The 25210-nt window shown below is 57.0% G+C and overlaps 2 protein-coding genes across 2 annotated transcripts in view; one reads left to right on the top strand and one right to left on the bottom strand.

The window, feature by feature from the left end:
- The window catches only part of LOC134338016 (Golgi integral membrane protein 4-like), a 203806-nt gene that overhangs the window by 66403 nt on the left and 112193 nt on the right, over nucleotides 1-25210 (top strand). The window lies entirely within an intron of this gene.
- LOC134337887 (RLA class II histocompatibility antigen, DP beta chain-like) overlaps nucleotides 1-25210 on the bottom strand; it is a 98712-nt gene that overhangs the window by 3328 nt on the left and 70174 nt on the right. Inside the window, exons 2-3 of the mRNA XM_063033212.1 lie at nucleotides 6811-7156; nucleotides 2334-2438 (exon numbers count right to left, since the gene is read on the bottom strand). Coding sequence (XP_062889282.1) covers nucleotides 2334-2438; nucleotides 6811-7156 — 451 coding nt within the window. The remainder of the gene's footprint in view (nucleotides 1-2333; nucleotides 2439-6810; nucleotides 7157-25210) is intronic.

The following is a 25210-nucleotide window of genomic DNA, read 5'->3' as shown; positions in this document are numbered from 1 at the left end:
TGGAGTAATGGGGGAGAGACACCCTCTGTAACAGGAGTAATGGGGGAGAGACTCCCTCTGTAACAGGGGTAATGAGGGAGAGACTCCCTCTGTAACAGGAGTGATGGGGGAGAGACTCTCTCTGAAATGGGGGTAATGGGGGAGAGACTCCCTCTGTAACAGGGGTAATGGGAAGAGACTCCCTCTGTAACGGGGGTAATGGGGAGAGACTCCCTCTGTAACAGGGGTGATGGGGGAGAGACTCCCTCTGTAACGGGGTGATGGGGGAGAGACTCCCTCTGTAACAGGGGTAATGGGGGAAGAGACTCCCTCTGTAACAGGGGTAATGGGGAGAGACTCCCTCTGTAACAGGGGTAATGGGGAGAGACTCTCTCTGTAACGGGTAATGGGGGAGAGACTCCCTCTGTAATGGAGTAATGGGGGAGAGACTCCCTCTGTAATGGAGTAATGGGGGAGAGACTCCCTCTGTAACAGGGGTAATGGGGGAGAGACTCCTTCAGTAACAGGGGTGATGGGGGGAGAGACTCCCTCTGTAATGGGGGTAATGGGGGAGAGACTCCCTCTGTAACAGGGGTGATGGGGGAGATTCCCTCTGTAACAGGGGTGATGGGGGAGAGATTCCCTCTGTAACAGGGGTAATGGGGAGAGACTCCCTCTGTAACAGGGGTAATGGGGAGAGACTCCCTCTGTAACTGGGGTAATGGGGGAGAGACTCCCTCTGTAACGGGGTGATGGGGGAGAGACTCCCTCTGTAACAGGGGTGATGGGGGAAAGATTCCCTCTGTAACAGGGGTAATGGGAGAGACACTCCCTCTGTAACAGGAGTAATGGGGGAGAGACTCCCTCTGTAACAGGGGTAATGGGGGAGAGACTCCCTCTGTAACGGGGTGATGGGGGAGAGACTCCCTCTGTAACAGGGGTGATGGGGAGAGACTCCCTCTGTAATGGGGGTAATGGGGGAGAGACTCCCACTGTAACAGGGGTGATGGGGGAGAGACTCCCTCTGTAACAGGGGTGATGGGGGAGAGACTCCCTCAGTAACGGGGGTGATGGGGGAGAGACTCCCTCTGTAACAGGGGTGATGGGGGAGAGACTCCCTCTGTAATGGGGGTAATGGGGGAGAGACTCCCTCAGTAACGGGGGTGATGGGGGAGAGAATCCCTCTGTAACAGGGGTGATGGGGGAGAGACTCCCTCTGTTAGAGGGGTGATGGGGGAGAGACTCCCTCTGTAACAGGGGTAATGGGGAGAGACTCCCTCTGTAACAGGGGTAATGGGGGAGAGACTCCCTCTGTAACGGGGTGATGGGGGAGAGACTCCCTCTGTAACAGGGGTGATGGGGGAAAGATTCCCTCTGTAACAGGGGTAATGGGAGAGACACTCCCTCTGTAACAGGAGTAATGGGGGAGAGACTCCCTCTGTAACAGGGGTAATGGGGGAGAGACTCCCTCTGTAACGGGGTGATGGGGGAGAGACTCCCTCTGTAACAGGGGTGATGGGGAGAGACTCCCTCTGTAATGGGGGTAATGGGGGAGAGACTCCCACTGTAACAGGGGTGATGGGGGAGAGACTCCCTCTGTAACAGGGGTGATGGGGGAGAGACTCCCTCAGTAACGGGGGTGATGGGGGAGAGACTCCCTCTGTAACAGGGGTGATGGGGGAGAGACTCCCTCTGTAATGGGGGTAATGGGGGAGAGACTCCCTCAGTAACGGGGTGATGGGGGAGAGAATCCCTCTGTAACAGGGGTGATGGGGGAGAGACTCCCTCTGTTAGAGGGGTGATGGGGGAGAGACTCCCTCTGTTAGAGGGGTGATGGGGGAGAGACTCCCTCTGTAACAGGGGTGATGGGGGAGAGACTCCCTCTGTTAGAGGGGTGATGGGGGAGAGACCCCCTCTGTAACAGGGGTGATGGGGGAGAGACTCCCCCTGTAACAGGGGTGATGGGGAGAGACTCCCTCTGTAATGGGGGTGATGGGGGAGAGACTCCCACTGTAACAGGGGTGATGGGGGAGAGACTCCCCCTGTAAGAGGGGTGATGGGGGAGAGACTCCCACTGTAACAGGGGTGATGGGGAGAGACTCCCTCTGTAATGGGGTGATGGGGGAGAGACTCCCACTGTAACAGGGGTGATGGGGGAGAGACTCCCCCTGTAAGAGGGGTGATGGGGGAGAGACTCCCACTGTAACAGGGGTGATGGGGGAGAGACTCCCTCTGTTAGAGGGGTGATGAGAGACTCCCCCTATAACAGGGGTAACGATAGACTCTCTCTGTAACGGGGTTAATGAGAGATTCTCTCTGTGACAGGAGCGTTTCGAACAGGAGGTGCATCTCACCAGTCGGGGTCCTGTTCCCTCGACAGAGGTACATCACAGCCACCAGCAGCAACACGGACAACAACGCCCCCTGGTAAACGACGTGCAGGTAACGGGCTGCCTGGTCTGCAAAAGGAAACGATTGAAACCTCTGGTGAGGCCGGCTGCCCCGCGGATTCTAACCTGGGCCTGGTGCGCTGGTGTCGGACTGGAGAATCTATGTCAGTTGTGGATCCCTGCAAGTCCAAATCGGGTTTCCCTATCACCGGCCGGGGGGAGAATCTGTTCCTGAATCGCCGCGCTGTATGCCTTCAGGCTCCTGGACCTCCTCCCCGATGGTGGCGTCAAGAAGAGGGCGCGCCCTGGGTGACGGGGGTCGTCAGGGGCCGGTCTGTCCCGTTGACCCTGCTCCACTATTCGATAAGATCACGGCTGATCCGACCACGGACTCATCTCCACCTGCCCGCCTTATAGAAACATAGAAAATAGGTGCAGGAGTAGGCCATTCGGCCCTTCGAGCCTGAACCGCCATTCAGTATGATCATGGCTGATCATCCAACTCAGATCCCCGCCTCAGCCTTCCCTCCATACCCCCTGACCCCTGTAGCCACAAGGGCCACATCTAACTCCCTCTTAAATATAGCCAATGAACTGGCCTCAGCAGTTTGCTGTGGCAGAGAATTCCACAGATTCACCACTCTCTGTGTGAAGAAGTTTTTCCTCATCTCAGTCCTAAAAGGCTTCCCCTCTATCCTCAAACTGTGGCCCCTCGTTCTGGACTTCCCCAACATCGGGAACAATCTTCCTGCATCTAGCCTGTCCAATCCCTTTAGGATCTTATACGTTTCAATCAGATCCCCCCTCAATCTTCTAAATTCCAACGAGTACAAGCCCAGTTCATCCAGTCTTTCTTCATATGAAAGTCCTGCCATCCCAGGAATCAATCTGGTGAATCTTCTTTGTACTCCCTCTATGGCAAGAATGTCTTTCCTCAGATTAGGGGACCAAAACTGCACACAATACTCCAGGTGTGGTCTCACCAAGGCCTTGTACAACTGCAGTAGTACCTCCCTGCTCCTGTACTCGAATCCCCTATAACCCTTAATTCCCCTCCTCTGCAAAAAAAATCTGTCTGACCTCGTCTTAAATATATTCATTGAGGGAGCCTCCCCTGCTTCACGGGGCAGAGAATTCCACAGATTCACCCCTCTCTGTGTGAAGAAGTTTTTCCTCATCTCGGTCCTAAAAGGCTTCCCCTCTATCCTCAAACTGTGACCCCTCGTTCTGGACTTCCCCAACATCGGGAACAATCTTCCTGCATCTAGCCCGTCCCATCTCTTCAGAAACGATAGGAAACGATGGGAGGGAGAGCTGGGAAGTCGACTGGCAAAAGGGATATGAGGCTGGAGACGGGAGAGGCATGAGCATTGACTTCTCTAACTTCCGTTCATGCCCCTCCTCCCCTTCATACCCCGTCCCTTATTTATCTACTTTTTTTCTCTCTCTCTTTTTTCTCCTTCTGTCCATCTCACTCCCTTGCCTGCTCTCCATCTTCCTCCGGGCTCGCCCTGCCCCTGTCCGTCTCTCTCAGCCTCCCGTCCCGTGACCCTCTCCCCTCTCATCGGGTGCGCACACTCGACCGGCCAGGGACGGTTTCTTCTTGTTCCTCCCCTTGTCGCGCCAGTTAATCAGTTCAGCTTTTTAAATATCAGCATTTACTGGCCGCGACTGGCAGTCCAGACCGTCGCGGACGGCGAGGTACTGCGACCGCGAAGCAACGCGGGCCGGTGATATCGGGCCCGGATCCCGCTCCCTCAGTCCGAGGTACACCTGTAACCCCTCTCCCTCCCGGTCGCAGGCCCCTTGCCCGACGGACCCGCGTTAAACCCGTGCCGGGGGTGGGGGGGGGCGAGCGGACCAGCGCCGGAGGCAATGTGGGGGAAGAGGGGGCCGGTCGACGGTCCTCGGTGCGTATAACCAGGAGGGAGAGGGTTAATGTTTGGGGGAAACTGGTGTCTGTATCTGGGAGAGAGAGGGTTAATGTTCGGGGGAAACTGGTGTCTGTATCCAGGGGAGAGAGAGGGTTAATTTTCTCCCTCTCTCTCCCTCCCCGTCGCTCCCCTCCCTCTCTCTCTCCCCACTCTTCCTGACAACAGCACCTCCTCCTCCATTAAGGGACATTAACCCTTTTATTGCCAGATACTAGTCCCCCCCCCGTCAGAGAGAATATTAACCCCCTCTCCCCCCCCCATTGCACATGACGTCCCAATCTCAGAGGGTATTAACCCTCCATCTCCCGGTCACAGGCAGCCGCACCTAGATCAGGTAGAGGGGGGTGGGGTGGGGGGGAATTAACTCTCTGCCTCCCAGATACGGACAACCCGGCCCCCTGTCGGAAGGAAAATTAACCCTCTCACTCCCAGTTCAACACTCCCCAGAGAGGTGATTGGTCCTCCCTCCCCGTGATACAGATACGCGTTGCACTACCTCGAGAGGATTAACTCCTTCTCTCCTCCACCCCCCCCCCCGCCCACCGTTCCCCGATCAGAGATTGAATTAACCTTTTCTCTCCCGGTATGGACACCCGCCCACCGTCAGAAGGAGGATTAACCCTCTTATCCCCGTTTCGTGACACCTATTCCCCCACGGACAGGATATAGTATTAATGGCAAGACTTCTTGGCAGCGTGGAGGATCAGAGGGATCTTGGGGTCCGAGTCCACAGCTGCTGCACAGGTTGACTCTGTGGTTAAGAAGGCGTACGGTGTGTTGGCATTCATCAATCGTGGGATTGAGTTCAAGAGCCGAGAGGTAATGTTGCAGCTATATAGGACACTGGTCAGACCCCACTTGGAGTACTGTGCTCAGTTCTGGTCACCTCACTACAGGAAGGATGTGGAAACCATAGAGAGGGTGCAGAGGAGATCTACAAAGATGTTGCCTGGATTGGGGAGCCTTCCCTATGAGAATAGGTTGAGTGAAATCGGCCTTTTCTCCTTGGAGCGACGGAGGATGAGAGGTGACCTGATAGAGGTGTATAAGATGAGGAGAGGCATTGATCGTGTGGATAGTCAGAGGCTTTTTCCCAGGGCTGAAATAGTTGCTACAAGAGGACACAAGTTTAAGGTGCTGGGGAGTAGGTACAGAGGAGATGTCAGGGGTAAGTTTTTTTACGCAGAGAGTGGTGAGTGCGTGGAATGGGCTGACGGCAACGGTGGTGGAGGCGGATACGATAGGGTCTTTTAAGAGACTCCTGTATAGGTACAAGGAACTTAGAGAAAGAGAGGGAAATCCTAGGCAGTCTCTAATGCTGGTTACATGGTCGGCATGACATTGTGGGCCGAATGGCCTGTGATGTGCTGTAGATCTCAAGGCAGAAGGAGTGCATTCAGATTGGAGGATTGTAACTAGTGGTGTCCTACAAGGATCTGTTCTGGGACCTCTACCTTTCGTGATTTTTATCAACGACCTGGATGTGGGGGTAGAAGGGTGGGTTGGCAAGTTTGCAGATGACACAAAGGTTGGTGGTGTTGTAGATAGTGTAGAGGATTGTCACAGATTGCAGAGAGACATTGACAGGATGCAGAAGTGGGCTGAGAAGTGGCAGATGGAGTTCAACCTGGAGAAGTGTGAGGTGGTACACTTTGGAAGGACAAACTCCAAGGCAGAGTACAAAGTAAATGGCAGGATACTTGGTAATGTGGAGGAGCAGAGGGATCTCGGGGTACATGTCCACAGATCCCTGAAAGTTGCCTCACAGGTGGATAGGGTAGTTAAGAAAGCATACGGGGTGTTAGCTTTCATAAGTCGAGGGATAGAGTTTAAGAGTCGCGATGTAATGATGCAGCTCTTTAAAACTCTGGTTAGGCCACACTTGGAGTACTGTGTCTAGTTCTGGTCACCTCACTATAGGAAGGATGTGGAAGCATTGGAAAGGGTACAGAGGAGATTTACCAGGGTGCTGCCTGGTTTAGAAAGTATGCATTATGATAAGAGATTAAGGGAGCTAGGGCTTTACTCTTTGGAGAGAAGGAGGATGAGAGGAGACATGATAGAGGTGTACAAGATAATAAGAGGAATAGATAGAGTGGATAGCCAGCGCCTCTTCCCCAGGGCACCACTGCTCAGTACAAGAGGACATGGCTTTAAGGTAAGGGGTGGGAAGTTCAAGGGAGATATTAGAGGAAGGTTTTTTACTCAGAGAGTGGTCGGTGCGTGGAATGCACTGCCTGAGTCAGGGGTGGAGGCAGATACACTGGTGAAGTTTAAGAGACTACCAGACAGGTATATGGAGGAATTTAAGGTGGGGGGGGTTATATGGGAGGCAGGGTTTTTAGGGTCGGCACAACATTGTGGGCCGAAGGGCCTGTACTGTGCTGTACTATGTTCTACGCTCTATTAACCCTCTCCCTCCCGCCTCCCAGTCACAGACCCGCGACCTCCCCCCACCCCGCCCGTTCCCCCCCCCCAGAAGGACCCACATTACCGCATGTACTGACCGTCGGGGGGCTGCGGCCGGAGGTTGACGGCGAGGGGGGCGTCCAGCGCCGGGTGGGTCACCTGGCAGGTGTAGAGGGGGCCGGGCCCGCCCCCGCCCTCCTCCTCCTCCGGCCAGCCCTCCAGGGCCACCTCGGCCGAGAGGTTGAAAGTGCCGTCGCGGTTGTGGCGGTGGCTGCCAAAGACGAGCGGGGCGAGGGGGACGGGGTCCGAATCGTCCTCGGGGGCGGGGACCAGCCAGGCGATGTCGACGGCCAGCGGGAAGAAGCCCGAGGCCTCGCAGACCAGCAGCAGCCGGGGGCGGGGGCCCGCGCCGAACGTCTGCGTGAAGACGCGGACCCGAGGCGGCTCTGGGGAACGGCGGGGGGGGGGGAGAGGAGGCAGGGAAGAGAGAGAAGGGAGACGAAGATGAGGGGAGGGGAGCGAGAGGGTTAAAAGAGGGGGCAGCAGACAATAAAGGAGGGAGGGGGAAGAGAGACAGTAAGAGTTCAGTAATCTGGCTGGAAAAAAAACACATTCAATATCTTCTGACAGGTCCGAGGTCTTCCAAATCAAATAGTCAGCGGGAGATCTACACACTGACCGGTGTCTCTCAGTCCCTCTCTCTCAGGGGGAGATCTGTACACTTACCGGTGTCTCTCAGTCCCTCTCTCTCAGGGGGAGATCTACACACTGACCGGTGTCTCTCAGTCCCTCTCTCTCTCAGGGGGAGATCTACACACTGACCGGTGTCTCTCAGTCCCTCTCTCTCTCAGGGGGAGATCTACACACTGACCGGTGTCTCTCAGCCCCTCTCCCTCAGGGGGAGATCTGTAAACTGACCGGTGTCTCTCAGCCCCTCTCTCTCAGGGGGAGATCTACACACTGACCGGTGTCTCTCAGTCCCTCTCTCTCTCAGGGGGGAGATCTGTACACTGACCGGTGTCTCTCAGTCCCTCTCTCTCAGGGGGAGATCTGTACACTGACCGGTGTCTCTCAGTCCCTCTCTCTCAGGGGGAGATCTGTACACTGACCGGTGTCTCTCAGTCCCTCTCTCTCAGGGGGAGATCTGTACACTGACCGGTGCCTCTCGTTCCCTCTCTCTCAGGGGGAGATCTGTACACTGACCGTTGTCTCTCAGTCCCTCTCTCTCAGGAGGAGATCTGTACACTGACCGGTGTCTCTTGGTCGCTCTCTCTCAGGGGGAGATCTGTAAACTGACCGGTGTCTCTCAGCCCCTCTCTCTCAGGGGGAGATCTGTACACTGACCGGTGTCTCTCAGTCCCTCTCTCCCAGGGGGAGATCTGTACACTGACCAGTGTCTCTCAGTCCCTCTCTCTCAGGGGGAGATCTGTACACTGACCGGTGCCTCTCGGTCCCTCTCTCTCAGGGGGAGATCTGTAAACTGACCGGTGTCTCTCAGTCCCTCTCTCCCAGGGGGAGATCTGTACACTGACCAGTGTCTCTCAGTCCCTCTCTCTCAGGGGGAGATCTGTACACTGACCGGTGTCTCTCAGTCCCTCTCTCTCAGGGGGAGATCTGTACACTGACCGGTGTCTCTCAGTCCCTCTCTCTCAGGGGGAGATCTGTACACTGACCGGTGTCTCTCGGTCGCTCTCTCTCAGGGGGAGATCTGTAAACTGACCGGTGTCTCTCAGCCCCTCTCCCTCAGGGGGAGATCTGTACACTGACCGGTGTCTCTCAGTCCCTCTCTCTCAGGGGGAGATCTGTACACTGACCGGTGTCTCTCAGTCCCTCTCTCTCAGGGGGAGATCTGTACACTTACCGGTGTCTCTCAGTCCCTCTCTCTCAGGGGGAGATCTGTACACTGACCGGTGTCTGTCAGCCCCTCTCTCTCAGGGGGAGATCTGTACACTGACCGGTGCCTCTCGTTCCCTCTCTCTCAGGGGGAGATCTGTACACTGACCGTATCTCTCAGTCCGTCTCTCTCAGGGGGAGATCTGTACACTGACCGGTGTCTCTCGGTCGCTCTCTCTCAGGGGGAGATCTGTAAACTGACCGGTGTCTCTCAGCCCCTCTCTCTCAGGGGGAGATCTGTACACTGACCGGTGTCTCTCAGTCCCTCTCTCTCAGGGGGAGATCTGTACACTGACCGGTGTCTCTCAGTCCCTCTCTCTCAGGGGGAGATCTGTACACTGACCGGTGCCTCTCGGTCCCTCTCTCTCAGGGGGAGATCTGTAAACTGACCGGTGTCTCTCAGTCCCTCTCTCTCAGGGGGAGATCTGTACACTGACCGGTGCCTCTCGTTCCCTCTCTCTCAGGGGGAGATCTGTACACTGACCGTTGTCTCTCAGTCCCTCTCTCTCAGGGGGAGATCTGTACACTGACCGGTGTCTCTCGGTCGCTCTATCTCAGGGGGAGATCTGCACACTGACTGGTGTCTCTCAGCCCCTCTCCCTCAGGGGGAGATCTGTACACTGACCGGTGTCTCTCAGTCCCTCTCTCTCAGGGGGAGATCTGTACACTGACCGGTGTCTCTCAGTCCCTCTCTCTCAGGGGGAGATCTGTACACTTACCGGTGTCTCTCAGTCCCTCTCTCTCAGGGGGAGATCTGTACACTGACCGGTGTCTCTCAGCCCCTCTCTCTCAGGGGGAGATCTGTACACTGACCGGTGTCTCTCAGTCCCTCTCTCTCAGGGGGAGATCTGTACACTGACCCTGTGCCTCTCGGTCCCTCTCTCTCAGGGGGAGATCTGTACACTGACCGGTGTCTCTCAGTCCCTCTCTCTCAGGGGGAGATCTGTACAATGACCGGTGTCTCTCAGTCCCTCTCTCTCAGGGGGAGATCTGTACACTGACCGGTGTCTCTCAGTCCCTCTCTCTCAGGGGGAGATCTGTACACTGACCGGTGTCTCTCAGCCCCTCTCTCTCAAGGGGAGATCTGTACACTGACTGGTGTCTCTCAGTCCCTCTCTCTCAGAGGGAGATCTGTACACTGACCGGTGTCTCTCAGTCCCTCTCTCTCAGGGGGAGATCTGTACACTGACCGGTGTCTATCAGTCCCTCTCTCTCCGGAGGAGATCTGTACACTGACCGGTGTCTGTCAGTCCCTCTCTCTCAGGGGGAGATCTGTACACTGACCGGTGTCTCTCAGTCCCTCTCTCTCAGGGGGAGATCTGTACACTGACCTGTGTCTCTCAGTTCCTCTCGCTCAGGGGGAGATCAGTACACTGTCCGGTGTCTCTCGGTCCCTCTCTCTCAGGGGTGATCTGTACACTGACCGGCGTCTCTCAGTCCCTCTCTCTCTCAGGGGGAGATCTGTACCCTGACCGGTGTCTCTCAGTCCTTCTCTCTCCGGGGAGATCAGTACACTGACCGGTGTCTCTCAGTCCCTCTCTCTCAGGGGGAGATCTGTACACTGACCGGTGTCTCTCAGTCCCTCTCTCTCAGGGGAAGATCTGTACACTGACCGGTGTCTCTCAGTCACTCTCTCTCAGGGGGAGATCTGTACACTGACCGGTGTCTCTCAGTCCCTCTCTCTCAGGGGGAGATCTGTACACTGACCGGTGCCTCTCGGTCCCTCTCTCTCAGGGGGAGATCTGTAAACTGACCGGTGTCTCTCGGTCCCTCTCTCTCAGGGGGAGATCTGTACACTGACCGGTGTCTCTCAGTCCCTCTCTCTCAGGGGGAGATCTGTACACTGACCGGTGTCTCTCAGTCCCTCTCTCTCAGGGGGAGATCTGTACACTGACCGGTGTCTCTCAGTCCCTCTCTCTCAGGGGGAGATCTGTACACTGACCGGTGTCTCTCAGCCCCTCTCTCTCAGGGGGAGATCTGTACACTGACCGGTGTCTCTCAGTCCCTCTCTCTCAGGGGGAGATCTGTACACTGACCGGTGTCTCTTGGTCCCTCTCTCTCAGGGGGAGATCTGTACACTGACCGGTGTCTCTCAGTCCCTCTCTCTCAGGGGGAGATCTGTACACTGACCAGTGCCTCTCAGTCCCTCTCTCTCAGGGAGAGATCTGTACACTGACTGGTGTCTCTCAGTCCCTCTCTCTCAGGGGGAGATCTGTACACTGACCGGTGTCTCTCAGTCCCTCTCTCTCAGGGGGAGATCTGTACACTGACCGGTGTCTCTCGGTCCCTCTCTCTCAGGGGGAGATCTGTACAGTGACCGGTGTCTCTCAGTCCCTCTCTCTCAGGGGGAGATCTGTACACTGACCGGTGTCTCTCAGCCCCTCTCTCTCAGCGGGAGATCTGTACACTGACCGGTGTCTCTCAGTCCCTCTCTCTCAGCGGGAGATCTGTACACTGACCGGTGTCTCTCAGTCCCTCTCTCTCAGCGGGAGATCTGTACACTGACCGGTGTCTCTCAGTCCCTCTCTCTCAGGGGGAGATCTGTACACTGACCGGTGCCTCTCGGTCCCTCTCTCTCAGGGGGAGATCTGTACACTGACCGGTGTCTCTCAGTCCCTCTCTCTCAGGGGGAGATCTGTACACTGACCGGTGTCTCTCAGTCCCTCTCTCTCAGGGGGAGATCTGTACACTGACCGGTGTCTCTCAGTCCCTCTCTCTCAGGGGGAGATCTGTACACTGACCGGTGTCTCTCAGTCCCTCTCTCTCAGGGGGAGATCTGTACACTGACCGGTGTCTCTCAGTCCCTCTCTCTCAGGGGGAGATCTGTACACTGACCGGTGTCGCTCAGTCCCTCTCTCTCAGGGGGAGATCTGTACACTGACCGGTGTCTCTCAGTCCCTCTCTCTCAGGGGGAGATCTGTACACTGACCGGTGTCTCTCAGCCTCTCTCTCTCAGGGGGAGATCTGTACACTGACCGGTGTCTCTCAGCCTCTCTCTCTCAGGGGGAGATCTGTACACTGACCGGTGTCTCTCAGTCCCTCTCTCTCAGGGGGAGATCTGTACACTGACCGGTGTCTCTCAGTCCCTCTCTCTCAGGGGGAGATCTGTACACTGACCGGTGTCTCTCAGTCACTCTCTCTCTCAGGGGGAGATCTGTACACTGACCGGTGTCTCTCAGTCCCTCTCTCTCAGGGAGAGATCTGTACACTGACCGGCGTCTCTCAGTCCCTCTCTCTCAGGGGGAGATCTGTACACTGACCGGTGTCTCTCAGTCCCTCTCTCTCAGGGGGAGATCTGTACACTGACCGGTGTCGCTCAGTCCCTCTATCTCAGGGGGAGATCTGTACACTGACCGGTGCCTCTCAGTCCCTCTCTCTCAGGGGGAGATCTGTACACTGACCGGTGTCTCTCGGTCCCTCACTCTCCAAGGGAGATCGGTACACTGACCGGTGTCTCTCAGTCCCTCTCTCTCAGGGGGAAATCTTTACACTGACCGGTGTCTCTCAGTCCCTCTCTCTCAGGGGGAGATCTGTACACTGACCGTTGTCTCTCAGTCCCTCTCTCTCAGGGGGAGATCTGTACACTGACCGGTGTCTCTCGGTCGCTCTCTCTCAGGGGGAGATCTGTAAACTGACCGGTGTCTCTCAGCCCCTCTCCCTCAGGGGGAGATCTGTACACTGACCGGTGTCTCTCAGTCCCTCTCTCTCAGGGGGAGATCTGTACACTGACCGGTGTCTCTCAGTCCCTCTCTCTCAGGGGGAGATCTGTACACTGACCGGTGTCTCTCGGTCCCTCTTTCTCAGGGGGAGATCTGTACACTGACCGGTGTCTCTCAGCCCCTCTCTCTCAGGGGGAGATCTGTACACTGACCGGTGTCTCTCAGTCCCTCTCTCTCAGGGGGAGATCTGTACACTGACCAGTGTCTCTCAGTCCCTCTCTCTCAGGGGGAGATCTGTACACTGACCGGTGTCTCTCAGTCCCTCTCTCTCAGGGGGAGATCTGTACACTGACCGGTGTCTCTCAGCCCCTCTCTCTCAGGGGGAGATCTGTACACTGACCGGTGTCTCTCAGTCCCTCTCTCTCAGGGGGAGATCTGTACACTGACCGGTGTCTCTTGGTCGCTCTCTCTCAGGGGGAGATCTGTAAACTGACCGGTGTCTCTCAGCCCCTCTCTCTCAGGGGGAGATCTGTACACTGACCGGTGTGTCTCAGTCCCTCTCTCCCAGGGGGAGATCTGTACACTGACCAGTGTCTCTCAGTCCCTCTCTCTCAGGGGGAGATCTGTACACTGACCGGTGCCTCTCGGTCCCTCTCTCTCAGGGGGAGATCTGTAAACTGACCGGTGTCTCTCAGTCCCTCTCTCCCAGGGGGAGATCTGTACACTGACCAGTGTCTCTCAGTCCCTCTCTCTCAGGGGGAGATCTGTACACTGACCGGTGTCTCTCAGTCCCTCTCTCTCAGGGGGAGATCTGTACACTGACCGGTGTCTCTCAGTCCCTCTCTCTCAGGGGGAGATCTGTACACTGACCGGTGTCTCTCGGTCGCTCTCTCTCAGAGGGAGATCTGTACACTGACCGGTGTCTCTCAGTCCCTCTCTCTCAGGGGGAGATCTGTACACTGACCGGTGTCTATCAGTCCCTCTCTCTCAGGAGGAGATCTGTACACTGACCGGTGTCTGTCAGTCCCTCTCTCTCAGGGGGAGATCTGTACACTGACCGGTGTCTCTCAGTCCCTCTCTCTCAGGGGGAGATCTGTACACTGACCTGTGTCTCTCAGTTCCTCTCGCTCAGGGGGAGATCAGTACACTGTCCGGTGTCTCTCGGTCCCTCTCTCTCAGGGGTGATCTGTACACTGACCGGCGTCTCTCAGTCCCTCTCTCTCTCAGGGGGAGATCTGTACCCTGACCGGTGTCTCTCAGTCCTTCTCTCTCAGGGGAGATCAGTACACTGACCGGTGTCTCTCAGTCCCTCTCTCTCAGGGGGAGATCTGTACACTGACCGGTGTCTCTCAGTCCCTCTCTCTCAGGGGAAGATCTGTACACTGACCGGTGTCTCTCAGTCACTCTCTCTCAGGGGGAGATCTGTACACTGACCGGTGTCTCTCAGTCCCTCTCTCTCAGGGGGAGATCTGTACACTGACCGGTGCCTCTCGGTCCCTCTCTCTCAGGGGGAGATCTGTAAACTGACCGGTGTCTCTCGGTCCCTCTCTCTCAGGGGGAGATCTGTACACTGACCGGTGTCTCTCAGTCCCTCTCTCTCAGGGGGAGATCTGTACACTGACCGGTGTCTCTCAGTCCCTCTCTCTCAGGGGGAGATCTGTACACTGACCGGTGTCTCTCAGTCCCTCTCTCTCAGGGGGAGATCTGTACACTGACCGGTGTCTCTCAGCCCCTCTCTCTCAGGGGGAGATCTGTACACTGACCGGTGTCTCTCAGTCCCTCTCTCTCAGGGGGAGATCTGTACACTGACCGGTGTCTCTTGGTCCCTCTCTCTCAGGGGGAGATCTGTACACTGACCGGTGTCTCTCAGTCCCTCTCTCTCAGGGGGAGATCTGTACACTGACCAGTGCCTCTCAGTCCCTCTCTCTCAGGGAGAGATCTGTACACTGACTGGTGTCTCTCAGTCCCTCTCTCTCAGGGGGAGATCTGTACACTGACCGGTGTCTCTCAGTCCCTCTCTCTCAGGGGGAGATCTGTACACTGACCGGTGTCTCTCGGTCCCTCTCTCTCAGGGGGAGATCTGTACAGTGACCGGTGTCTCTCAGTCCCTCTCTCTCAGGGGGAGATCTGTACACTGACCGGTGTCTCTCAGCCCCTCTCTCTCAGCGGGAGATCTGTACACTGACCGGTGTCTCTCAGTCCCTCTCTCTCAGCGGGAGATCTGTACACTGACCGGTGTCTCTCAGTCCCTCTCTCTCAGCGGGAGATCTGTACACTGACCGGTGTCTCTCAGTCCCTCTCTCTCAGGGGGAGATCTGTACACTGACCGGTGCCTCTCGGTCCCTCTCTCTCAGGGGGAGATCTGTACACTGACCGGTGTCTCTCAGTCCCTCTCTCTCAGGGGGAGATCTGTACACTGACCGGTGTCTCTCAGTCCCTCTCTCTCAGGGGGAGATCTGTACACTGACCGGTGTCTCTCAGTCCCTCTCTCTCAGGGGGAGATCTGTACACTGACCGGTGTCTCTCAGTCCCTCTCTCTCAGGGGGAGATCTGTACACTGACCGGTGTCTCTCAGTCCCTCTCTCTCAGGGGGAGATCTGTACACTGACCGGTGTCGCTCAGTCCCTCTCTCTCAGGGGGAGATCTGTACACTGACCGGTGTCTCTCAGTCCCTCTCTCTCAGGGGGAGATCTGTACACTGACCGGTGTCTCTCAGCCTCTCTCTCTCAGGGGGAGATCTGTACACTGACCGGTGTCTCTCAGCCTCTCTCTCTCAGGGGGAGATCTGTACACTGACCGGTGTCTCTCAGTCCCTCTCTCTCAGGGGGAGATCTGTACACTGACCGGTGTCTCTCAGTCCCTCTCTCTCAGGGGGAGATCTGTACACTGACCGGTGTCTCTCAGTCACTCTCTCTCTCAGGGGGAGATCTGTACACTGACCGGTGTCTCTCAGTCCCTCTCTCTCAGGGAGAGATCTGTACACTGACCGGCGTCTCTCAGTCCCTCTCTCTCAGGGGGAGATCTGTACACTGACCGGTGTCTCTCAGTCCCTCTCTCTCAGGGGGAGATCTGTACACTGACCGGTGTCGCTCAGTCCCTCTCTCTCAGGGGGAGATCTGTACACTGACCGGTGCCTCTCAGTCCCTCTCTCTCAGGGGGAGATCTGTACACTGACCGGTGTCTCTCGGTCCCTCACTCTCCAAGGGAGATCGGTACACTGACCGGTGTCTCTCAGTCCCTCTCTCTCAGGGGGAAATCTTTACACTGACCGGTGTCTCTCAGTCCCTCTCTCTCAGGGGGAGATTTGTACACTGACCGTTGTCTCTCAGTCCCTCTCTCTCAGGGGGAGATCTGTACACTGACCGGTGTCTCTCGGTCGCTCTCTCTCAGGGGGAGATCTGTAAACTGACCGGTGTCTCTCAGCCCCTCTCCCTCAGGGGGAGATCTGTACACTGACCGGTGTCTCTCAGTCCCTCTCTCTCAGGGGGAGATCTGTACACTGACCGGTGTCTCTCAGTCCCTCTCTCTCAGGGGGAGATCTGTACACTGACCGGTGTCTCTCAGTCCCTCTCTCTCAGGGGGAGATCTGTACACTGACCGGTGTCTCTCGGTCGCTCTCTCTCAGGGGGAGATCTGTAAACTGACCGGTGTCTCTCAGCCCCTCTCCCTCAGGGGGAGATCTGTACACTGACCGGTGTCTCTCAGTCCCTCTCTCTCAGGGGGAGATCTGTACACTGACCGGTGTCTCTCAGTCCCTCTCTCTCAGGGGGAGATCTGTACACTTACCGGTGTCTCTCAGTCCCTCTCTCTCAGGGGGAGATCTGTACACTGACCGGTGTCTGTCAGCCCCTCTCTCTCAGGGGGAGATCTGTACACTGACCGGTGCCTCTCGTTCCCTCTCTCTCAGGGGGAGATCTGTACACTGACCGTATCTCTCAGTCCGTCTCTCTCAGGGGGAGATCTGTACACTGACCGGTGTCTCTCGGTCGCTCTCTCTCAGGGGGAGATCTGTAAACTGACCGGTGTCTCTCAGCCCCTCTCTCTCAGGGGGAGATCTGTACACTGACCGGTGTCTCTCAGTCCCTCTCTCTCAGGGGGAGATCTGTACACTGACCGGTGTCTCTCAGTCCCTCTCTCTCAGGGGGAGATCTGTACACTGACCGGTGCCTCTCGGTCCCTCTCTCTCAGGGGGAGATCTGTAAACTGACCGGTGTCTCTCAGTCCCTCTCTCTCAGGGGGAGATCTGTACACTGACCGGTGCCTCTCGTTCCCTCTCTCTCAGAGGGAGATCTGTACACTGACCGTTGTCTCTCAGTCCCTCTCTCTCAGGGGGAGATCTGTACACTGACCGGTGTCTCTCGGTCGCTCTATCTCAGGGGGAGATCTGCACACTGACTGGTGTCTCTCAGCCCCTCTCCCTCAGGGGGAGATCTGTACACTGACCGGTGTCTCTCAGTCCCTCTCTCTCAGGGGGAGATCTGTACACTGACCGGTGTCTCTCAGTCCCTCTCTCTCAGGGGGAGATCTGTACACTTACCGGTGTCTCTCAGTCCCTCTCTCTCAGGGGGAGATCTGTACACTGACCGGTGTCTCTCAGCCCCTCTCTCTCAGGGGGAGATCTGTACACTGACCGGTGTCTCTCAGTCCCTCTCTCTCAGGGGGAGATCTGTACACTGACCAGTGCCTCTCCGTCCCTCTCTCTCAGGGGGAGATCTGTACACTGACCGGTGTCTCTCAGTCCCTCTCTCTCAGGGGGAGATCTGTACAATGACCGGTGTCTCTCAGTCCCTCTCTCTCAGGGGGAGATCTGTACACTGACCGGTGTCTCTCAGTCCCTCTCTCTCAGGGGGAGATCTGTACACTGACCGGTGTCTCTCAGCCCCTCTCTCTCAGGGGGAGATCTGTACACTGACTGGTGTCTCTCAGTCCCTCTCTCTCAGAGGGAGATCTGTACACTGACCGGTGTCTCTCAGTCCCTCTCTCTCAGGGGGAGATCTGTACACTGACCGGTGTCTATCAGTCCCTCTCTCTCAGGAGGAGATCTGTACACTGACCGGTGTCTGTCAGTCCCTCTCTCTCAGGGGGAGATCTGTACACTGACCGGTGTCTCTCAGTCCCTCTCTCTCAGGGGGAGATCTGTACACTGACCTGTGTCTCTCAGTTCCTCTCGCTCAGGGGGAGATCAGTACACTGTCCGGTGTCTCTCGGTCCCTCTCTCTCAGGGGTGATCTGTACACTGACCGGCGTCTCTCAGTCCCTCTCTCTCTCAGGGGGAGATCTGTACCCTGACCGGTGTCTCTCAGTCCTTCTCTCTCAGGGGAGATCAGTACACTGACCGGTGTCTCTCAGTCCCTCTCTCTCAGGGGGAGATCTGTACACTGACCGGTGTCTCTCAGTCCCTCTCTCTCAGGGGGAGATCTGTACACTGACCGGTGTCTCTCAGTCCCTCTCTCTCAGGGGAAGATCTGTACACTGACCGGTGTCTCTCAGTCACTCTCTCTCAGGGGGAGATCTGTACACTGACCGGTGTCTCTCAGTCCCTCTCTCTCAGGGGGAGATCTGTACACTGACCGGTGCCTCTCGGTCCCTCTCTCTCAGGGGGAGATCTGTAAACTGACCGGTGTCTCTCGGTCCCTCTCTCTCAGGGGGAGATCTGTACACTGACCGGTGTCTCTCAGTCCCTCTCTCTCAGGGGGAGATCTGTACACTGACCGGTGTCTCTCAGTCCCTCTCTCTCAGGGGGAGATCTGTACACTGACCGGTGTCTCTCAGTCCCTCTCTCTCAGGGGGAGATCTGTACACTGACCGGTGTCTCTCAGCCCCTCTCTCTCAGGGGGAGATCTGTACACTGACCGGTGTCTCTCAGTCCCTCTCTCTCAGGGGGAGATCTGTACACTGACCGGTGTCTCTTGGTCCCTCTCTCTCAGGGGGAGATCTGTACACTGACCGGTGTCTCTCAGTCCCTCTCTCTCAGGGGGAGATCTGTACACTGACCAGTGCCTCTCAGTCCCTCTCTCTCAGGGAGAGATCTGTACACTGACTGGTGTCTCTCAGTCCCTCTCTCTCAGGGGGAGATCTGTACACTGACCGGTGTCTCTCAGTCCCTCTCTCTCAGGGGGAGATCTGTACACTGACCGGTGTCTCTCGGTCCCTCTCTCTCAGGGGGAGATCTGTACAGTGACCGGTGTCTCTCAGTCCCTCTCTCTCAGGGGGAGATCTGTACACTGACCGGTGTCTCTCAGCCCCTCTCTCTCAGCGGGAGATCTGTACACTGACCGGTGTCTCTCAGTCCCTCTCTCTCAGCGGGAGATCTGTACACTGACCGGTGTCTCTCAGTCCCTCTCTCTCAGCGGGAGATCTGTACACTGACCGGTGTCTCTCAGTCCCTCTCTCTCAGGGGGAGATCTGTACACTGACCGGTGCCTCTCGGTCCCTCTCTCTCAGGGGGAGATCTGTACACTGACCGGTGTCTCTCAGTCCCTCTCTCTCAGGGGGAGATCTGTACACTGACCGGTGTCTCTCAGTCCCTCTCTCTCAGGGGGAGATCTGTACACTGACCGGTGTCTCTCAGTCCCTCTCTCTCAGGGGGAGATCTGTACACTGACCGGTGTCTCTCAGTCCCTCTCTCTCAGGGGGAGATCTGTACACTGACCGGTGTCTCTCAGTCCCTCTCTCTCAGGGGGAGATCTGTACACTGACCGGTGTCGCTCAGTCCCTCTCTCTCAGGGGGAGATCTGTACACTGACCGGTGTCTCTCAGTCCCTCTCTCTCAGGGGGAGATCTGTACACTGACCGGTGTCTCTCAGCCTCTCTCTCTCAGGGGGAGATCTGTACACTGACCGGTGTCTCTCAGCCTCTCTCTCTCAGGGGGAGATCTGTACACTGACCGGTGTCTCTCAGTCCCTCTCTCTCAGGGGGAGATCTGTACACTGACCGGTGTCTCTCAGTCCCTCTCTCTCAGGGGGAGATCTGTACACTGACCGGTGTCTCTCAGTCACTCTCTCTCTCAGGGGGAGATCTGTACACTGACCGGTGTCTCTCAGTCCCTCTCTCTCAGGGAGAGATCTGTACACTGACCGGCGTCTCTCAGTCCCTCTCTCTCAGGGGGAGATCTGTACACTGACCGGTGTCTCTCAGTCCCTCTCTCTCAGGGGGAGATCTGTACACTAACCGGTGTCGCTCAGTCCCTCTCTCTCAGGGGGAGATCTGTACACTGACCGGTGCCTCTCAGTCCCTCTCTCTCAGGGGGAGATCTGTACACTGACCGGTGTCTCTCGGTCCCTCACTCTCCAAGGGAGATCGGTACACTGACCGGTGTCTCTCAGTCCCTCTCTCTCAGGGGGAAATCTTTACACTGACCGGTGTCTCTCAGTCCCTCTCTCTCAGGGGGAGATCTGTACACTGACCGTTGTCTCTCAGTCCCTCTCTCTCAGGGGGAGATCTGTACACTGACCGGTGTCTCTCGGTCGCTCTCTCTCAGGGGGAGATCTGTAAACTGACCGGTGTCTCTCAGCCCCTCTCCCTCAGGGGGAGATCTGTACACTGACCGGTGTCTCTCAGTCCCTCTCTCTCAGGGGGAGATCTGTACACTGACCGGTGTCTCTCAGTCCCTCTCTCTCAGGGGGAGATCTGTACACTGACCGGTGTCTCTCAGTCCCTCTCTCTCAGGAGGAGATCTGTACACTGACCGGTGTCTCTCAGCCCCTCTCTCTCAGGGGGAGATCTGTACACTGACCGGTGTCTCTCAGTCCCTCTCTCTCAGGGGGAGATCTGTACACTGACCAGTGTCTCTCAGTCCCTCTCTCTCAGGGGGAGATCTGTACACTGACCGGTGTCTCTCAGTCCCTCTCTCTCAGGGGGAGATCTGTACACTGACCGGTGTCTCTCAGCCCCTCTCTCTCAGGGGGAGATCTGTACACTGACCGGTGTCTCTCAGTCCCTCTCTCTCAGGGGGAGATCTGTACACTGACCGGTGTCTCTCAGTCCCTCTCTCTCAGGGGGAGATCTGTACACTGACCGGTGTCTCTCAGTCCCTCTCTCTCAGGGGGAGATCTGTACACTGACCGGTGTCTCTCAGTCACTCTCTCTCTCAGGGGGAGATCTGTACACTGACCGGTGTCTCTCAGTCCCTCTCTCTCAGGGAGAGATCTGTACACTAACCAGTGTCTCTCAGTCCCTCTCTCTCAGGGGGAGATCTGTACACTGACCGGTGTCTCTCAGTCCCTCTCTCTCAGGGGGAGATCTGTACACTGACCGGTGTCGCTCAGTCCCTCTCTCTCAGGGGGAGATCTGTACACTGACCGGTGCCTCTCAGTCCCTCTCTCTCAGGGGGAGATCTGTACACTGACCGGTGTCTCTCGGTCCCTCACTCTCCAAGGGAGATCGGTACACTGACCGGTGTCTCTCAGTCCCTCTCTCTCAGGGGGAAATCTTTACACTGACCGGTGTCTCTCAGTCCCTCTCTCTCAGGGGGAGATCTGTACACTGACCGTTGTCTCTCAGTCCCTCTCTCTCAGGGGGAGATCTGTACACTGACCGGTGTCTCTCGGTCGCTCTCTCTCAGGGGGAGATCTGTAAACTGACCGGTGTCTCTCAGCCCCTCTCCCTCAGGGGGAGATCTGTACACTGACCGGTGTCTCTCAGTCCCTCTCTCTCAGGGGGAGATCTGTACACTGACCGGTGTCTCTCAGTCCCTCTCTCTCAGGGGGAGATCTGTACACTGACCGGTGTCTCTCAGTCCCTCTCTCTCAGGGGGAGATCTGTACACTGACCGGTGTCTCTCAGCCCCTCTCTCTCAGGGGGAGATCTGTACACTGACCGGTGTCTCTCAGTCCCTCTCTCTCAGGGGGAGATCTGTACACTGACCAGTGCCTCTCGGTCCCTCTCTCTCAGGGGGAGATCTGTACACTGACCGGTGTCTCTCAGTCCCTCTCTCTCAGGGGGAGATCTGTACACTGACCGGTGTCTCTCAGTCCCTCTCTCTCAGGGGGAGATCTGTACACTGACCGGTGTCTCTCAGCCCCTCTCTCTCAGGGGGCGATCTGTACACTGACCGGTGTCTCTCAGTCCCTCTCTCTCAGGGGGAGATCTGTACACTGACCGGTGTCTCTCAGTCCCTCTCTCTCAGGGGGAGATCTGTACACTGACCGGTGCCTCTCGGTCCCTCTCTCTCAGGGGGAGATCTGTAAACTGACCGGTGTCTCTCGGTCCCTCTCTCTCAGGGGGAGATCTGTACACTGACCGGTGTCTCTCAGTCCCTCTCTCTCAGGGGGAGATCTGTACACTGACCGGTGTCTCTCAGTCCCTCTCTCTCAGGGGGAGATCTGTACACTGACCGGTGTCTCTCAGTCCCTCTCTCTCAGGGGGAGATCTGTACACTGACCGGTGTCTCTCAGCCCCTCTCTCTCAGGGGGAGATCTGTACACTGACCGGTGCCTCTCGGTCCCTCTCTCTCAGGGGGAGATCTGTACACTGACCGGTGTCTCTCGGTCCCTCACTCTCCAAGGGAGATCGGTACACTGACCGGTGTCTCTCAGTCCCTCTCTCTCAGGGGGCAATCTTTACACTGACCGGTGTCTCTCAGTCCCTCTCTCTCAGGGGGAGATCTGTACACTGACCGTTGTCTCTCAGTCCCTCTCTCTCAGGGGGAGATCTGTACACTGACCGGTGTCTCTCGGTCGCTCTCTCTCAGGGGGAGATCTGTAAACTGACCGGTGTCTCTCAGCCCCTCTCCCTCAGGGGGAGATCTGTACACTGACCGGTGTCTCTCAGTCCCTCTCTCTCAGGGGGAGATCTGTACACTGACCGGTGTCTCTCAGTCCCTCTCTCTCAGGGGGAGATCTGTACACTGACCGGTGTCTCTCAGTCCCTCTCTCTCAGGAGGAGATCTGTACACTGACCGGTGTCTCTCAGCCCCTCTCTCTCAGGGGGAGATCTGTACACTGACCGGTGTCTCTCAGTCCCTCTCTCTCAGGGGGAGATCTGTACACTGACCAGTGTCTCTCAGTCCCTCTCTCTCAGGGGGAGATCTGTACACTGACCGGTGTCTCTCAGTCCCTCTCTCTCAGGGGGAGATCTGTACACTGACCGGTGTCTCTCAGCCCCTCTCTCTCAGGGGGAGATCTGTACACTGACCGGTGTCTCTCAGTCCCTCTCTCTCAGGGGGAGATCTGTACACTGACCGGTGTCTCTCAGTCCCTCTCTCTCAGGGGGAGATCTGTACACTGACCGGTGTCTCTCAGTCCCTCTCTCTCAGGGGGAGATCTGTACACTGACCGGTGTCTCTCAGTCACTCTCTCTCTCAGGGGGAGATCTGTACACTGACCGGTGTCTCTCAGTCCCTCTCTCTCAGGGAGAGATCTGTACACTAACCAGTGTCTCTCAGTCCCTCTCTCTCAGGGGGAGATCTGTACACTGACCGGTGTCTCTCAGTCCCTCTCTCTCAGGGGGAGATCTGTACACTGACCGGTGTCGCTCAGTCCCTCTCTCTCAGGGGGAGATCTGTACACTGACCGGTGCCTCTCAGTCCCTCTCTCTCAGGGGGAGATCTGTACACTGACCGGTGTCTCTCGGTCCCTCACTCTCCAAGGGAGATCGGTACACTGACCGGTGTCTCTCAGTCCCTCTCTCTCAGGGGGAAATCTTTACACTGACCGGTGTCTCTCAGTCCCTCTCTCTCAGGGGGAGATCTGTACACTGACCGTTGTCTCTCAGTCCCTCTCTCTCAGGGGGAGATCTGTACACTGACCGGTGTCTCTCGGTCGCTCTCTCTCAGGGGGAGATCTGTAAACTGACCGGTGTCTCTCAGCCCCTCTCCCTCAGGGGGAGATCTGTACACTGACCGGTGTCTCTCAGTCCCTCTCTCTCAGGGGGAGATCTGTACACTGACCGGTGTCTCTCAGTCCCTCTCTCTCAGGGGGAGATCTGTACACTGACCGGTGTCTCTCAGTCCCTCTCTCTCAGGGGGAGATCTGTACACTGACCGGTGTCTCTCAGCCCCTCTCTCTCAGGGGGAGATCTGTACACTGACCGGTGTCTCTCAGTCCCTCTCTCTCAGGGGGAGATCTGTACACTGACCAGTGCCTCTCGGTCCCTCTCTCTCAGGGGGAGATCTGTACACTAACCGGTGTCTCTCAGTCCCTCTCTCTCAGGGGGAGATCTGTACACTGACCGGTGTCTCTCAGTCCCTCTCTCTCAGGGGGAGATCTGTACACTGACCGGTGTCTCTCAGCCCCTCTCTCTCAGGGGGAGATCTGTACACTGACCGGTGTCTCTCAGTCCCTCTCTCTCAGGGGGAGATCTGTACACTGACCGGTGTCTCTCAGTCCCTCTCTCTCAGGGGGAGATCTGTACACTGACCGGTGCCTCTCGGTCCCTCTCTCTCAGGGGGAGATCTGTAAACTGACCGGTGTCTCTCGGTCCCTCTCTCTCAGGGGGAGATCTGTACACTGACCGGTGTCTCTCAGTCCCTCTCTCTCAGGGGGAGATCTGTACACAGACCGGTGTCTCTCAGTCCCTCTCTCTCAGGGGGAGATCTGTACACTGACCGGTGTCTCTCAGTCCCTCTCTCTCAGGGGGAGATCTGTACACTGACCGGTGTCTCTCAGCCCCTCTCTCTCAGGGGGAGATCTGTACACTGACCGGTGCCTCTCGGTCCCTCTCTCTCAGGGGGAGATCTGTACACAGACCGGTGTCTCTTAGTCTCTCTCTCTCAGGGGGAGATCTGTACACTGACCGGTGTCTCTCAGTCCCTCTCTCTCAGGGGGAGATCTGTACACTGACCGGTGTCTCTCAGTCCCTCTCTCTCAGGGAGAGATCTGTACACTGACCCATGTCTCTCAGTCCCTCTCTCTCAGGGGGAGATCTGTACACTGACCGGTGTCTCTCAGCCCCTCTCTCTCAGCGGGAGATCTGTACACTGACCGGTGTCTCTCAGTCCCTCTCTCTCAGCGGGAGATCTGTACACTGACCGGTGTCTCTCAGTCCCTCTCTCTCAGCGGGAGATCTGTACACTGACCGGTGTCTCTCAGTCCCTCTCTCTCAGGGGGAGATCTGTACACTGACCGGTGTCTCTCAGTCCCTCTCTCTCAGGGGGAGATCTGGACACTGACCGGTGTCTCTCAGTCCCTCTCTCTCAGGGGGAGATCTGTACACTGACCGGTGTCTCTCAGCCTCTCTCTCTCAGGGGGAGATCTGTACACTGACCGGTGTCTATCAGTCCCTCTCTCTCAGGGGGAGATCTGTACACTGACCGGTGTCTGTCAGTCCCTCTCTCTCAGGGGGAGATCTGTACACTGACCGGTGTCTCTCAGTCCCTCTCTCTCAGGGGGAGATCTGTACACTGACCTGTGTCTCTCAGTTCCTCTCTCTCAGGGGGAGATCTGTACACTGTCCGGTGTCTCTCGGTCCCTCTCTCTCAGGGGTGATCTGTACACTGACCGGCGTCTCTCAGTCCCTCTCTCTCTCAGGGGGAGATCTGTACCCTGACCGGTGTCTCTCAGTCCTTCTCTCTCAGGGGAGATCAGTACACTGACCGGTGACTCTCAGTCCCTCTCTCTCAGGGGGAGATCTGTACACTGACCGGTGTCTCTCAGTCCCTCTCTCTCAGGGGAAGATCTGTACACTGACCGGTGTCTCTCAGTCCCTCTCTCTCAGGGGGAGATCTGTACACTGACCGGTGTCTCTCAGTCCCTCTCTCTCAGGGGGAGATCTGTACACTGACCGGTGCCTCTCGGTCCCTCTCTCTCAGGGGGAGATCTGTAAACTGACCGGTGTCTCTCGGTCCCCCTCTCTCAGGGGGAGATCTGTACACTGACCAGTGTCTCTCAGTCCCTCTCTCTCAGGGGGAGATCTGTACACTGACCGGTGTCTCTCAGTCCCTCTCTCTCAGGGGGAGATCTGTACACTGACCGGTGTCTCTCAGTCCCTCTCTCTCAGGGGGAGATCT

The sequence above is a fragment of the Mobula hypostoma genome, chromosome 25 (assembly GCF_963921235.1).
Source record: "Mobula hypostoma chromosome 25, sMobHyp1.1, whole genome shotgun sequence".
NCBI lineage: Eukaryota > Metazoa > Chordata > Chondrichthyes > Myliobatiformes > Myliobatidae > Mobula > Mobula hypostoma.
Note: the sequence above shows the minus strand (reverse complement) of the source record. Positions and strands in the feature narration are given on the sequence as shown.